At 46.7% G+C, this 14,649-nt stretch overlaps 1 protein-coding gene across 3 annotated transcripts in view; it reads right to left on the minus strand.

Moving 5' to 3' along the window:
- PROM1 (prominin 1) overlaps positions 1-14,649 on the minus strand; it is a 104,683-nt gene that overhangs the window by 87,528 nt on the left and 2,506 nt on the right. For all 3 annotated transcript variants that reach the window (XM_026514474.4, XM_057309814.1, XM_057309813.1), the window contains exon 2: positions 10,499-10,949. In XM_026514474.4, coding sequence (XP_026370259.3) covers positions 10,499-10,718 — 220 coding nt within the window. In that variant the 5' untranslated portion in view covers positions 10,719-10,949. The remainder of the gene's footprint in view (positions 1-10,498; positions 10,950-14,649) is intronic.

The raw sequence follows: 14,649 nt of genomic DNA on the forward strand, positions 1-14,649 counted from the left end.
CCCCCAGTCTTCACCTGGCACCCGCCCCCCCGTGTCTATATCTGTCTCCCAATTTCCCCTCATAAAGACATGAGTCCTAAAGGGTTAGGGGCCCATCCTACCCCAGTATGGCCTCATCTTGACCACTGCAACAACCCTGTCTCCAAATGAGGTCGCATCTGGAGGTAGCAGGGGTTAGGACATCAACATATCAATTGGTGGGGGGAACAATCCAACCCATAACACGCAATTTGCTCCCAAGCTTCTTTCTGCCTCTTTATGTATAATAAGTTCAATGTGTAATTAAATATTACACAAACCAAGGAAATATGCACATAAAAAGAATGAGCATAGAAAATGAAATGTTCTATAAAGACTTCATAAAGACCAGCCAATTAGAAGAAATCACATGTGAGTCTACTGTAAAAGTTTGGGAAGAAAAAGCAAACTAAAAATACACAACTCTGAACTCTAAGTGTTTTCTTTGAATTCAAAGAAATCAAAACAAAGAAGCCAAAATTTACAGAGGATACATTTTGGCTGCTATTTATATCAGAAACGCTAATCATGAAACTTCAAACAATTAACTCATGCTAAAAAAAAGTTTTCAGTCTTGGCTCTACATCAAAAAGTTGGCGAATGAAAGTTTCAAGTTCCTTGTTTAGAAAACCTTTCTAGTTCGGGCAACACCCTAACAGGGACAGACCTGGAAAGATGTCCATGAAATACTACTAAGTGAAAACTTGCTGTTACGGTATTCCATTTTGTTCCCTAAGATTTTTAATAGGCCTGAGAGCATGTTTGCAAACAACATTAAAAGGACTGGACCCATTATGAATGAAAGAAACCTCACAGTGATCATCAGTGCTGCTAACATCACTAAAAAGGAGACAACCAGACAGACAGTATCCATATCCTGGTGCGAATGTACAATACCACCTATAAAGTGCCTTTGTCCCCAGAATGAACTTGTATCTGATCTTTATAAATACTACTTTATAGGAAATGCAGAGGACAGAGAAACATGTTAAGGACACCATGAAAATAGAATCAGTCACATTCAGCTTGTAAGAAATACCACAGGAAAAATAACTAGGTTCTTCAGCAAAAAAAAATTGCAAGGAGGAAAAAGACCTAGAGGCGCATCCTAGAAATTAAACAGAGAAAGAGGGAGATGTATCAACCTATTGCAATATATGGGCATATTTGGATCCCAATTCAGCCAAACTGTATAAAGAAATTGCATTTACGAGACAATCAAGAATTCTGAGCACTTCATACTTTACTATATTGAAGAGCTACCGTTCACCCCCTACAGTGTAACAGTCCTGCATCTATTTTTACTGAAAGGTACAGAAATATTTACAGATGATATGGTTGGAAGACTGGGATTTGCTTCAAAGTGAAGGGGATGAGTCGGAGGGATAGGTAGAGGCAGAAACCAGACAAAATCGATCTTGAGTTGAAAGTTACTGCAGCTTGGGTGATGGGGAAATGAAGCCGCATCCGAAGGCCTTTGGGAGGTAATTAGGTTAAGACGAGGCCTGGAGGTGGAGCCCTCATGATGGGGTTAGTGCTTTGTAAGAAGAGGAAGAGACCTGTGCGCATGCGGGCTCTCTCTCTCTCCTCCACGTGAAGATGCAGCGAGAAGGCAGCTGTCTGCAAACCAAGAAAACGACTCTCACCAGCTGCTAAATCTCCTTCACCTTGATCTTGGACTTCCAGCTTCCACAACGGTGAGAAATAAAATGCTGTTTGTGCCCCCCAGGCTGTGGTATTTTGTGACAGCAGCCCAAGCGAAGCAGGACCTAACTGCAAACTCCCAAATGCCAAGGCAGTCGGATAGAGAAATAAGTTATAGTGTATTCATGTGATAGAAGAGTATGCAACAGCGTGAATGAATATTTGCAACCATATGCAACAATCTGCGTGAATCTTACAAATAAAATATTGTACAAAAGAGGACAGAAACCAAAGCAGATGTGCTGCATTCCAGCAGGTGTCACTCATCTAGGCCACTGAAAGGCAGGAGAGGGGTTACCCTTGCGATGAGCTGGGGGACAACGAGCAGGAAACAAGACAGGGTTCTTCTGGGAGCTTGTTCTTTTTCTTGATCTGTGGGCTGGTTACACTGATGTGTGCGGTTTGTGAAAAGTCATCGACTTGTAGCTGTACGTGCACTTTTCTGCATATGATGCTGCAACATTAAAATATTTTAAACATTTTTGAAATGAAAAGAAAGATTTTGATTTAGTAGATACGGAGTGAGACCTAAGAATGTGCATTTCTAGTAAGCTTCCAGGGGATGTTGATGCTGTTGTTCCAAACGACGCATTGGGCGAAGCTAGGCCACTCGTGTCCAAGTGCACCTGCGAATTTCCGGGAGCAGGCTCAGTGGACAGTGTAGACTCCGCACGGCCTCCCTCCTGTAGCTTAGGTGAGGGCGACAGGTTTCCTGAGCGATGCCCGCCCCTCGCTGTCTACAGAGCCCCATGTGGACGTGCTGGCGTCTCCCCAGGCTCACGGCCTGACACTCTCCCAGGCATGTAGGGCTCTAGCTTCGGGGTTCTCCAGGGCATGTCCTATGAGCCCCTGTCTCAACTTGCATCAGTCAGGCCTCTACGTATGCACCTGGAATGCTCTCCTCTGCTTCCTGAACCCTTCCACACCCTACAGCTCAGTTCAAATGCTACTTCCTCCATGAAGCCTTCTGTTGGCCCCAGCCCACTGTTGACACTGGACCACTTGACCACGTGACCATGAGCAAGGACAAGCCCGCCCTGCACCACAGCCCACTACAAAGGTGGAGGTCTCCTCCATCAATGTCAGCCTTTTGAGAACAGAGAACCTGGGTCGATGCCATCCCTGCCAAACAGCACGAGGCTGGGCACCCAATAGGAGCTCACTCCATATTTGCAGGATTAAAATATGAGCACTTGAATCAAACAGGCAGGTTTGAATCTGGTTCCATTTTTCAGAAATACGACCTTGGTCACATTACTTGGTATCGCTGGGCTGTTGGGGAGAACTAAAGAAGTATGTAATGGGTGTGTGTGTGTTGAAAGGTGGCCTTCAAAAACGCATGTCCAAGTCCTAACCCCAGGAACCTGTGAAAGTGGCCTTATTTGGATAAAGGGTCTTTGCTTAGTTAAGGATCTTGAGATGATATCATCCTGGATCTAGGGTGCACCCTAAATCCAGTGGCAGGATGTCCTTACAAGAGAAGGCTAGTGACACATAAGGAGGGGGCCATGTGAAGACAGGCAGTGATTAGCACACCTAGAGCCACTAGAAGCTGAAAGAAGCAAGGATTCTCCCCTAGAGCCTTCAGAGAGAGCATGGCCCCGCCAATACCTTGAGTTTGGACATCCGGCCCTCAGAACTCAGAGAAAATAAATCTCTGTTGTTTTCAGCCACCCGGTTTGTGACCATTTGTTACAGAAGCTCTAGGAAACCAACACAGCGGGGGTCAAAGAAATACTTGGTCTTCTGTCTGTGTGATCATCAAAGTCTGACATTAGTTCAAAAGCTTTTAATATGAATTTTATGCATTCAAATTTTATTTGATAAACACACAGCACTTAGTGTATATTAGACACTGTTCTAATTGCTTTGCAAGTATTTTTCCTTTAAATATGATGATGACCCAAAAAGGACCATGATTATTTATTTTTTTTTTGAGAGAGAGACAGAGAGAGAGTACAGGGAGGGGGCAGAGAGAGAGAATCTCAAGCAGACTCCCCGCCCAGCATGGAGCCCAAAGTCAAGCTCAGATCTCATGACCCTGAGATCACGACCTGAGCAGAAATCAAGAGTCAGACGCTCAACCCACTGAGCCACCCAGGCGCCCCGAAAAGTACCATGACTATTTTCGTCATTTTAGAGAGAGAAACAGAGAGTCTAAGTAACCTGCCCAAGGTGACAGAGCTAGTAAACAATGGAGCCGGGATTCAAACCCAGGCAGCGGCTCCACTGCTCGGGTGCTGGGCTCGTTCCCGAGTCTAGATCCCCGTCCAGCGGAGGCTAGGTGGCGGGGCTTCAAGGCCTACCACCTCTCCTGCTAATGTCCACCCCGCTGTGCAGTTCGGACCCAGCCCTGCCTTCCCTGCGCCAACCACGCATCACAGCTGCTTCTGCAAACACAAACTATACGACTTCTCTTCCGCTCAACGCCGGTGGACAAGTAAGCAGCCTTTAATTGCACATTGGCTCCATCCAGCAGCTGCCCCAGTGGCCTCTATTTACACTCATACTCAATCTCTCATTGCCTGCACGTACTTGAAGGCTTCCTAAAAGGACATCACTGCTGGAGACTAGAAGAGTAGGGAGCTTTTCTTGTGTCTTTTTGTGGGCCTGGCACACATGTCCCAGAAAAGCATAGCCTGCCTCTGTCAATGACACGCATAAAGTCAGCAGCACATTCCAGCAAGACCTGGTAGACAATGTTACGGGGATAGGGCCCATAGGACTGGGTTTTCCGTTTAGCTGCAAAAGCTGTTCTATGAAGCAGAAGACACGTGGGATGGATTAGAGCAGTGCCCGTTACAGTCTGTGGACGTGTCCCCTCCCACCCAAACCCGCCCTACACTCACAGGTCACTGGGCACATATGAATGCCATGTGTACAGCCAATCTCTTCCACAGAGGCAACATGGTGCAGCCTTCGGGGGGGGGGGGGGCAAAGTCACGGGCCCTGGGTCAAACCCTGAGTTGGCCCCTTAGCCATCAGTGCGTCTGACCTTGGGACAGTCCCCGAGTCTCCTGAGTTCCTGATCAGCAAATACAAGCAGCAACTATAAGGCTGGACAATAGAGCCTGGAGTCCAACCCTGCCCCTGCCACTGACTCATTGCGTGACCCCAACTAGTGGTGGACCCCAACTTCCTCTTCCATAAAATGAAAATATAGTACATAGCTCAGAGAGTTACTGAGTTGTTCAAATCCCAAAAGCAGGCACGTGATAGCCATTCGCTCTTACATAAATTAGGATGAGAAGCGATGACAGTTGAGCCCTGCCCAGCACAGCGAGTGACACCGGGGAGGAAGGATCACTCGATATTAGTTCTTTCCTTCAGTGACCTTATCTCTGGCCAGGCCCGCTGCCAATATGAGTGCTGAGATCTAGAGGAGACAATGCTGGCTTTGTTTGAGTTCGGTAAGAACACACAGGTGCTGGAGATAGTGTAACATCCTGATTGCCAGTGCACACTGGCAGGCACGCCTACCGCGCTGTCCGCCCAGCCATCCCCCTTCCTGGGAAGCACCTCCCTATCTGTGGTCCCACGGGGACAGTGACAACACTGGGAGCCGTCACTGTCCCACAAAGTGTGACCGTGGCCACCATTACTCAGTGGGTCCAAGGTTGGTGACTGGCCCAGGCAAGACTGGAACCAGGGCTTGGGACTTAAAGAGAAGAACCTCCAACCATTCTCCAGGAAGTTGGCTTGAATTCTATGACGCTGGCGTCCTGGTTCTCTGCCACAAGGATGGCAGGAGTGGAGGAGCCCAGAAGGAGGGGGGAGGGGAAAGCGGAGGTGCAAAGGGACTGTGTGCAGAGAGGAGCCAATGTGGGAGGCAAGGAGGCCAGAGAGTGAGGCCCAGTCCCAGGTGGCTTGCAATGTGAAGTAACCGGGAGTCATGATGCTAAACTCCTTTTTGACTCCCTTAGCTAATAGGTTTCTGTTAGTGCGAACTCCCACTTAGTACAACATCCTGCCCGTGTCTCAGACTCGCCAGAGACAAGCTTCACTACTCCCTCCCCTCGCCTCCCGCTCACCCAGCTCTGCTCTTGCACCCGCCAAAATCAGAAAAACCCAGAACGCTCCTAGAAACAGGTCAACCGGCCTAAAATCGCATTTAAAAATACACTCAAAACAGAGCAGAGAATAATTTTAGAGACTTTCTATAAAAATAAAAACAGAGGATGCTTTTTTTCACTTGCTCCCGTAGAAGAACTCTGATCTGGGTCATGAATTATGCCAAATTCATCACAGACACGTGAACTTGAAAAGGCGCTGTTTACCATCCACACCAGATACCCTTCCGCAACACACACACTTAGTGTGCAATGTACCATGTTTTATAGGGACCCGCAGACATCATTAAAGCACTGTGGTAAGGTTAAAGGGAAAGAAATAACCACAAATGAGGTGAACTGTGGCATACAGGAGAATGAACTAGCCCAGGAGACAGAGGTTTCCCCATCCGCCACAGGCTAGCTGTGTGCCTTGAACATGGACCCTTGTTCTGACTTAGCTTTCCAATCTGTAAAGGGGGGTATAATAAATAGAAATAAGACCACCATTTACCACCATTATCTACCTCCCAAAATTGTTGGGGGATTCAAATAAGCTAACACCTAGCACTAAGAATGCCTTACAGCAGATACTGGGGACAACGCGAAAGAACAAAGAAACAGAAGAATGAGAGCCTGTCAGATGTAGATGTTTTCGCAGGGGAGTAAAGCCCCCACAGTAGACTAGCCGTGCACGCAAGCCCTGCCTTCTAGACCCGGTGCTGCGACCCTGGGGCTTGTGGGAAGACACAGCCCCCTGAACTTCAAAAGTAATGGAACGGCTTCTTACAAGGTAACTCCACATAGAATATTCCTGATGGAACAGCAGCAAGGATATTTTAATGATCCCTCCTGGAGGCATCTTCTTTTTCTCATGTCCCTTTTTGGCACCAATGTTGGCGTCAAATTTGGTCAAGTCTTCCTCTCAAATAATAGTAACATTTATTGAAGATTTTTATCTGCGCCTTTCAGGCATGGTTTTAAACGTAGGCTTTACATACGTCATCTCATTTAAACCACACAGATAAAAGCTACAAAGTGAGTTATGATTATAGTCCTATTACATCTATGAGAACAGAGGCTCTGAAAATTAACTGGGTCAAGATCACCCAGCAGGTAATCGGCAAGAGCTAGGATTTGAACCAAAGTCCTTTGAAATGAAATCCATTAAAATGGATTCTGCCTCTGTTTCCCACATGACCTTTGCCTTGTGCTAAGTTAGTCTGTTATTACCTCCCTCTGGACCACTGCAGAACACTCTAACTTCCTATGACCTCTCCTACCAGCTACTATCAGATTTTTTTTCCCAAAACCCAATTCCCCTTCCACCCTGGCTCCCAGGCCCCAGCAGGTACACGACAGAAAGCAGGGGCTCTCAATAAGTGAATGAAACCAAATGAATGAAACCTTTTCTCATAATTGCCTTAGCTTCCTTCCGTCTACTAAACTCACCAGCCTGCCAGTCAGGTCTGACCTTCAGCAGACTTATTCCATGAATACCCACCTCCTGGGTCCACCATGAACCACTGTCTCCTCCACTCCCTGGGCACGTGGTTCCCTGTGCCGGGAACACCCTTCTCTCAACTCCCCCTGGTCATCCTGCCATCAACACCCTTTCTAAGTTGAATGAATGGACAGGCGACTCCTCCGGAATGTAAGCCAGCACTCTCTTCACTGTGAGTCTAAGTCTGGGACTCGGCATCCCTCCTGCAGCTTCAGAGCGGAGCTGGTGTTTACGAAATAACCACACCAGGTTTTCGAGCATATTCTGCTGTGGTGTATAGTTACCTGCCTTTCTGGTCTGATCTGACCAGATCTTTTCTTCTGCCCAGGAAGTTAAATAGGCTTTTGTGTAAAGTCCCAGCTAAACAAGACCTGTCCATCTTGTATTTATAAGGAAACAACAGGGGCTTCGCTTTAGAGAGTTACAAATGCAAAATGCGTAATGCTGTTTGGCTCAGACACAGGATGCGAAGTGGAAAACTCCCCCGTCCAAGAGCATGAGAAAAGGGAGCCCAGGTTCTAGGGTCCTCCCTTTTGCTTCCATTCCTGCTCTGGACTGGGACTCTGCATTCAAAACAGTCTTCTCTTTCAAATGAAAGGGGTACCTAGGGGATCATTCTCTCTTTGAGGATGTTACTTTGTAGAGGACCTGTCCTGAAGTCATTTGTTTAGGTTAATGTATTAAGTTAGTTAAGCTAATGAGTGGGATTCCATTTCTCTTTCTCTCTCTCTCTCTTCCTCCCTCCCTCCCTTCCTCCCTCCCCTCTCATTGTTGTTGTTTCTGCATCTTCAGTTATGAAGACGGCTGCCTATGATCTGGCTCTCATGAAATGCACTGGCCCCAGCAGGAAAAACAGTGTCTCAGATCTGTCCTTTATGTGCCAAAGCACCTACAGAGCACTTTGAGACCATTAGGAGATCTAGTAACTGGATGAAAGAATTTAAAAAATGGGATGATGGGAAGAAAACCAATACTCCACGATGTCCCATATGAAATTCAATATGATATTCTTTAAGCAACCTAACGAGATATATATATATATATATATATATATATATAGAGAGAGAGAGAGAGAGAGAGAGAGAGAGAGATAGATATAGATAGATATAGATATATAGATATAGTTAGATATCTATATACATATATATATTTTTTTTTTTTTCCCAAGGGATCGTGCTGCTCTGCTCTGGTCTACTGTTGAGGCTCTTGAGAATTTCTTTTTCCAAAGTAATAAGTATTGATGAAGGTCAAGGGATAAGCAAGACTAACACCCTCAGATTATAGAAGGATTTAAATTCTTCAGACACCTCCTTCTAGACTAATAATGACGCTGGCCTTCAAAACTTGAGAATGTGTTAGATATAGGATGCCTTTGACCTGATCATTTGAATGCAAAGTTTTAAAAATATTGCTTTCTTTTGTAAAATAAGTGTGAGGAAGCCTTCCTCTGAAACCTAGAGGGAGCAAAATAAAGCAACATATGGAAGGAGATTATAGGATTAACTAATTACATGATAGGCCTTAGTAACACATGGATGCTTGGCAATCTTTTTGAAGATGCTGTTATGAAGTCACATAAAACAACTGAATTCTATTCCTTTTGCATTAAAAACCACAAAGAAGCTAAGACTAAAAACACTAGGAGGCATTTGATGAGTCAGTAATACTTACACCAAGTCTACAAATAATGGAAGAGGTACCTATTGAGAATAGTGAACTTGTATCCCGCATTAATAAATGAACTATTTTCTTTTTTTTTTTTTTAAAGATTTTATTTATTTATTCGACAGAGATAGAGACAGCCAGTGAGAGAGGGAACACAAGCAGGGGGAGTGGGAGAGGAAGAAGCAGGCTCATAGCGGAGGAGCCTGATGTGGGACTCGATCCCGGAACGCCGGGATCACACCCTGAGCCGAAGGCAGACGCTTAACCGCTGTGCTACCCAGGCACCCCAAATGAACTATTTTCTACTTCCATCTTTTGGATTTCCAAATTTAGTCTTTCAGGCAGGGACATAAACAGTTATTTGTCAGGTTCTCTTCAATGGCAACAGGGCTCAGAGTGATTTGTTTCACTGAACTGAAATTTAACAAAAAATTGAGAACTACACTTCAAACTATTTCGACTGTTTAATCTGAGACATAAAAAATGTAAGACCATTTCAATATAAATGTGTCATAATGAAAATCTATAAACTGCCCATAATATAAACAAGGGTTAAAGTTCACCAAACACATTCTCTCTCCCTCTCTTTCTGTCTCTCTGTGTCTGTCTCTCTCTCTCTCGCACACACAGACACTGACACGTAATCCTCTTACGGACAATAGCTGACCAGCTAAGGAAGAGGATAAGGGTTACTACAAATTTTATAATTTGTATGTTATAGTAATCAGTAATAGCATTCAAATCTTCATAGTTTAAAGAACAAGCCTAGAATAGGTCTCACATGAAGTCAATAAAAATTTAGACTGCCAAACCCTAATAGCAGATACTTCCCACAGACCACTGAAATTTTCATAATCTCGTTCCTGAAAACACACGCCCGCAGACTTCCCAGTACAGGGAGTAGGGCAAACACTAGCAACACTCACAACGGGTAGGGCATCCTGCCATCAAAGCACCGACAAGGGGCCATCCCTCCTTCCCTCACACTTAAAAGTCTTGGAACCGAAGCAAAGAGTGACCCAGGTAAGCACGGCAGGTCAGGCCTGTCCTTGTCCTCAGCAATGTGAGATTGCTCTTTACGGTGGATGGAGGAGGGGTCTATCTGTAGTGCTGGTCTAGCCACCAGAGGCAATTATTAACTTACCTGAAAGAATTTGCATTTTTACTCTAATTTTTACCTTTGGTTTGCACTTGAGAGTAATTCATTGCTCTCACCAGGGGGGAAAGAAGGAAAAAAAAAAAAAATAGGGAGGGAAGGAAGGTCAAGAATTGGAGAACCAACATAGCAACATTGTTTGATTTCATTTCTTACACTCACAGTCCTTGACAACCTACTTAACCTGGCAAGAGTGTTCTTAACTTCCATATCAATACTTACTGCTCCTGTGCAATCCAATCATTTTGAATCTGATGCTTTAAGATACTGAATATATGGATAAAATAAAATACTGCATATAATACGTATTTACTGTATTATGATTAACAAACAATATTCTTAGTGCACACGTGACCGTGTCTGGGGACAAACTCCCATCTTTTCCCCATGGTGGGCACTTACCTTCAGGGAAAGCATTGGGCTGCACCATGCCAAGGAAGACGTGCACCATCTGAAAGAGAACACCAATGGGCCCAGCTTTGTAAGTGTCTTTGGTCTCATAGTTCGTGGCAGGCAATTCAAACTCCAACACATCAGAACCCTCTGTGGATGACAGCGGCCCCAGGGCAGAGGTATCCCAGCATAGCTCCAGCAGCAGCAGGAAGCCGAGGACGAGGGCCATGGCTAGCAAGGTCCCCCACGCATGAGGTAGAGCTGGGCGCCTCTGGCCTCAGAGGTTCTGAAAGCCTGGGGTGAGACACGAGCGTGCGTTCCCGCGCAGAAGAGGCTCGGCGGCAAGCGCTGGGTGGGTATGTGGAGTCCACTCCCTTTCCTGGCCGGGCTGGCATGCAGCGAGGGGCGTCGGAGAGCCTTCTGTGGGTCCGGGTCCGGTCCGTGGCTCAAGGCACCATCCCTGGTGGGAGAGAAAGACAGCGCTCACTTCGCACACAGCCTGCCTGCCCCAGGAGCTTCTCCGAGAGGAGGCTGCAGAGCTTCAGAGCCAAGGCATAAGCCTAATCCTCTGGGTGGGAGGCAAACGCGGAGCCTGCTTAGAGCCGAAAGCCAGAAGGTCCCACCCCAGGGGCCAGACGCAGAATGCAGACCTTGATGGGTTTGGGAAACACCCTGAGGTGTAGAGAATGCTGTGCGGCCTTAGAAACAGACACTTAAGGAGCACTTACTAGGTACCCAACACCGCTGTACGTGCTGGGCCAGCTGGATCTTGCGGAAGGCATTATACCATTTACAGATGAGGAAACCGCACCACAGAGGACTTTGGGGACTTGTCCAAGGTCAGGGCTGATTAATGTTGGGGTCACAATTCAAACCCGGGAGTTTGCCTTCAGAGCCCACACAAGACACCAGAAGACCGTTCTACAGAGCCCTCTCTCTGGGGCTCCCCACAGGCACCCAGAGGTCTCCAGCCATAGACTATATGCCTATTTTTTCTCCAAGCTGTCCCTGCTTCTGGAGATGTATCTTATCTGCTTTTTATTCTACTCATTTGCTCACTGACCTTATTTCAGACATGCCCCTCTCCACCTCACCCCTGACCCAAACTAGAAGGCTCCAAGGGCACAAACCAAGTTCTCTAAGGCCAGGTCACACTGGGATCTACCTTTCTAACATGTTCACCAGGTAATCCTGATAGAAACCTTCACCCCTGAGTCACTACCTGGGAATTACGGGTCCCAGGGATGAGAGACAGGACAGAGGGAGATTCCCCGCTGCCCTTTCTGGGAGGGAGAAAGAAACAGGAACGCGAAAAGCAGCTACCAAGCCAGGTAGCGAGGGCAAGAGACTGAGGGCCTCCAAAGTGGACCCTGTCCCCTTGTGTTTCTAGCCCCAGAACTGAACACAAGACAGAGCACACAGTTGAAGCTCAGTAAATACACCTGAACATAAAATTAAATAAGCCAAAAGGACTGCTTTGCTTGTGCCGCTGCGCGGAACCAGGTGCGTGAGAACACAACATAGGAGGGAACGGGACGCTGTGCTCGCACTCTATTCTGGGGTCAGGAACACCCTGATTTTATTCTATTTTGTACATGAGATACACACTTAGTAACTTTCAAAATCAGGGCAGAGTGCTTCTGAAACCACCGTGAGAGGGGGGAAGGAAGGTCATCAAGAAAGTGACACATTGCACAAGGGGCCAGAGGGCCCACGACCTGTATTCCACCAGGTCAAAGAAAGCCCCACATGAAAGGTGTGAATGCATGAGCTGTTTGAGTGAAGATATTAATTCATATTTAATCCCCTGGATATTGCCTCATCTTCTAAATCCTGTCCCGCCCCAGTTACTTCTGCACAGAACTCCCAATAGAATGACCCTTAACTCTCTCTTTATCTAATCATGGGTTGCTCAGAGCCCTTACAGCTCCCAGTGCCAACCTCGTTAACCCCGAATCAGCTTCCTGTCAGCTCTCCGTCACACCTGTGGATACACCAGGACCCTGGGAACTGTTTCCAAAGGGCATTCTCCCTTCCAGGCATGGCTGCTGCAGCCTTTGCTTGGACTCTGGATTATTCTAGCCTTTCACTGGTTCTAGTCAGAAGTCACCACTGCGCACGTTCGAACACGGGCCTGCTCTGCTCCATCTTCAAATTGTTTCCAGAAAGGACAAACGAGAAGACACAAAACCAGCTAACCTTTGCAAGGCCACTCTCTGGGAGTCTGCGGGGCCACAGAGGGCAGGAGAGAGAGATGAAAGGAGAGCGTATGTGTGTTATTCAGGTGGGCTAGGACGACTCTCATTAGACAGGAAGGCAGGCATGCACACACACATTACACACACCACACTTACACACACCACACACACCATATACACTAACACATGCCACACATATACCACATACTAACATACCACACTCACTAACACACATCACACATACACATACCATACTAACACAACCCACACATACACACACTAGCACATGCCACACACACTACACACAGTAGCACACATCACACACATTAATACTCACCACACACACACCACACATAACACAACAAATATGCATATAACACACCCTAACACACATATACACCCCACACAGACACATACCACACCCACTCACACACTCCACACATACACAAAACACACACACACGCACGCTCATATAAATGTCATATACAATACACACAACACGCTCCCATCTTGTTCTCTGCTAAAGGACAGGCAGGGAGCACAGCAGCTGGAAGGATTAAAGGCTCAGCTGCTAAGAAGGGCGGACTTCCTGGGACCTCCACCATGCCTCAGCCAGGGATGGAGAGAAGCACAGCGGGAGAGGGATGGCAAGAGGCCTGTGGAAGAGCTATGAATAAACAGTTTCAAACTCTCTTCTTGAAAAGCCGGGAAGGCAAATGCCAAGTGAAATGCGGCCCCACTCACTGCCGCGAAGCTGGACGGCCAGTCAAGCCAGCCAGCACCTCGAGCTGCCGTCCAGATTTCCTCATTTCTTGCTCCCAAGCGTCGGTCCCTCTCACGTTTACAGTAAATGTTAATACTAAAATCTCACTACTTAGGAAACACTAGATAATTAAAGTCAAGGCAAAAGAGATGGTCTGGGTCCTCACCTGTTAACCTCACCGGGTAGCAGGAGCACCTGGGAGCAGCTCCTGGGACTGCCCGTGTAAAACCCAGGCCAGCTCTCCTGGACCTGGAGCTGCATTAGCATACAGTGCCTATTTATTCAAAATGCTAATTACTGGGCCTAATTTCTGGAGGAGGGCATTAATTTGCATTGTTGACATTCTTCCGTGACTGACTGTTGAGACAATGGAAGTTTGAGAACCAGCACTGTTCCTGAGTACTCCCTCACCTGGCTTATTCAGGCAACTTTCCAAAGACACCTTTGGCTTCTCAAATAACAACTGCAAGACAACAGATGCGAGAAAAAGCCCCCCAGATGTCCTTCTTATATTGCTTTAAACCGATTTATCCCAGCTGCTGTGTGGGGGTCTCTGATTTACTCATCTCTGTGTCCCCCAGAGCCAGGCACACAATAGGCACTCCATAAAGGATTGCTGAAATCAAACGGTGAGGGGTAGAGGGAGAACTGACATGAAAATGGTCATTTTACCCATTTCAAAATTCTATCGAGCATTTATTAGCAGTCCCATAGCCTCTGGGAGGGAGGTGTTGGAGTGTTTGTAGTTATTCCAACAATATAGGCAGCAGATTGTCTCTCTACTGGATGGGCCCACGGCAGAGCAACTGGTCTACCATCCTGGGGCCATGCCTTCTGCTGGGACCCTCAACTTTGCAGGCCTTGGAAACTGCTCCCTCGGGCTAGCTCCTTACACAGGCACTAGACCAATCAATAAGGCGATCTCACCATTTTTCTGATTTATGGGGTACAGATTCCTGGTTTCCATTCCAAATGCACTGAGTTCAAACTGGGAAGGGGGCCCGAGTATGCGAATTTTGAGCAAATACTTCACATGATTCTGAACTTAAGGGTCCAGAGAATGGCACTTCCACAAAATTAAAAGCAAGTACGGTGACCATCTACCTTCATTTCTCCTCCTTTCAAAAGGATCTTTGTACTGAATGTTTGTCACCTGCAGTTTCGGGGCGGGGGGGGGGATGGGAGCTGCTCAACTTCTG

The sequence above is a fragment of the Ursus arctos genome, unplaced genomic scaffold (genome assembly GCF_023065955.2).
Source record: "Ursus arctos isolate Adak ecotype North America unplaced genomic scaffold, UrsArc2.0 scaffold_9, whole genome shotgun sequence".
Taxonomy (NCBI): Eukaryota; Metazoa; Chordata; class Mammalia; order Carnivora; family Ursidae; genus Ursus; species Ursus arctos.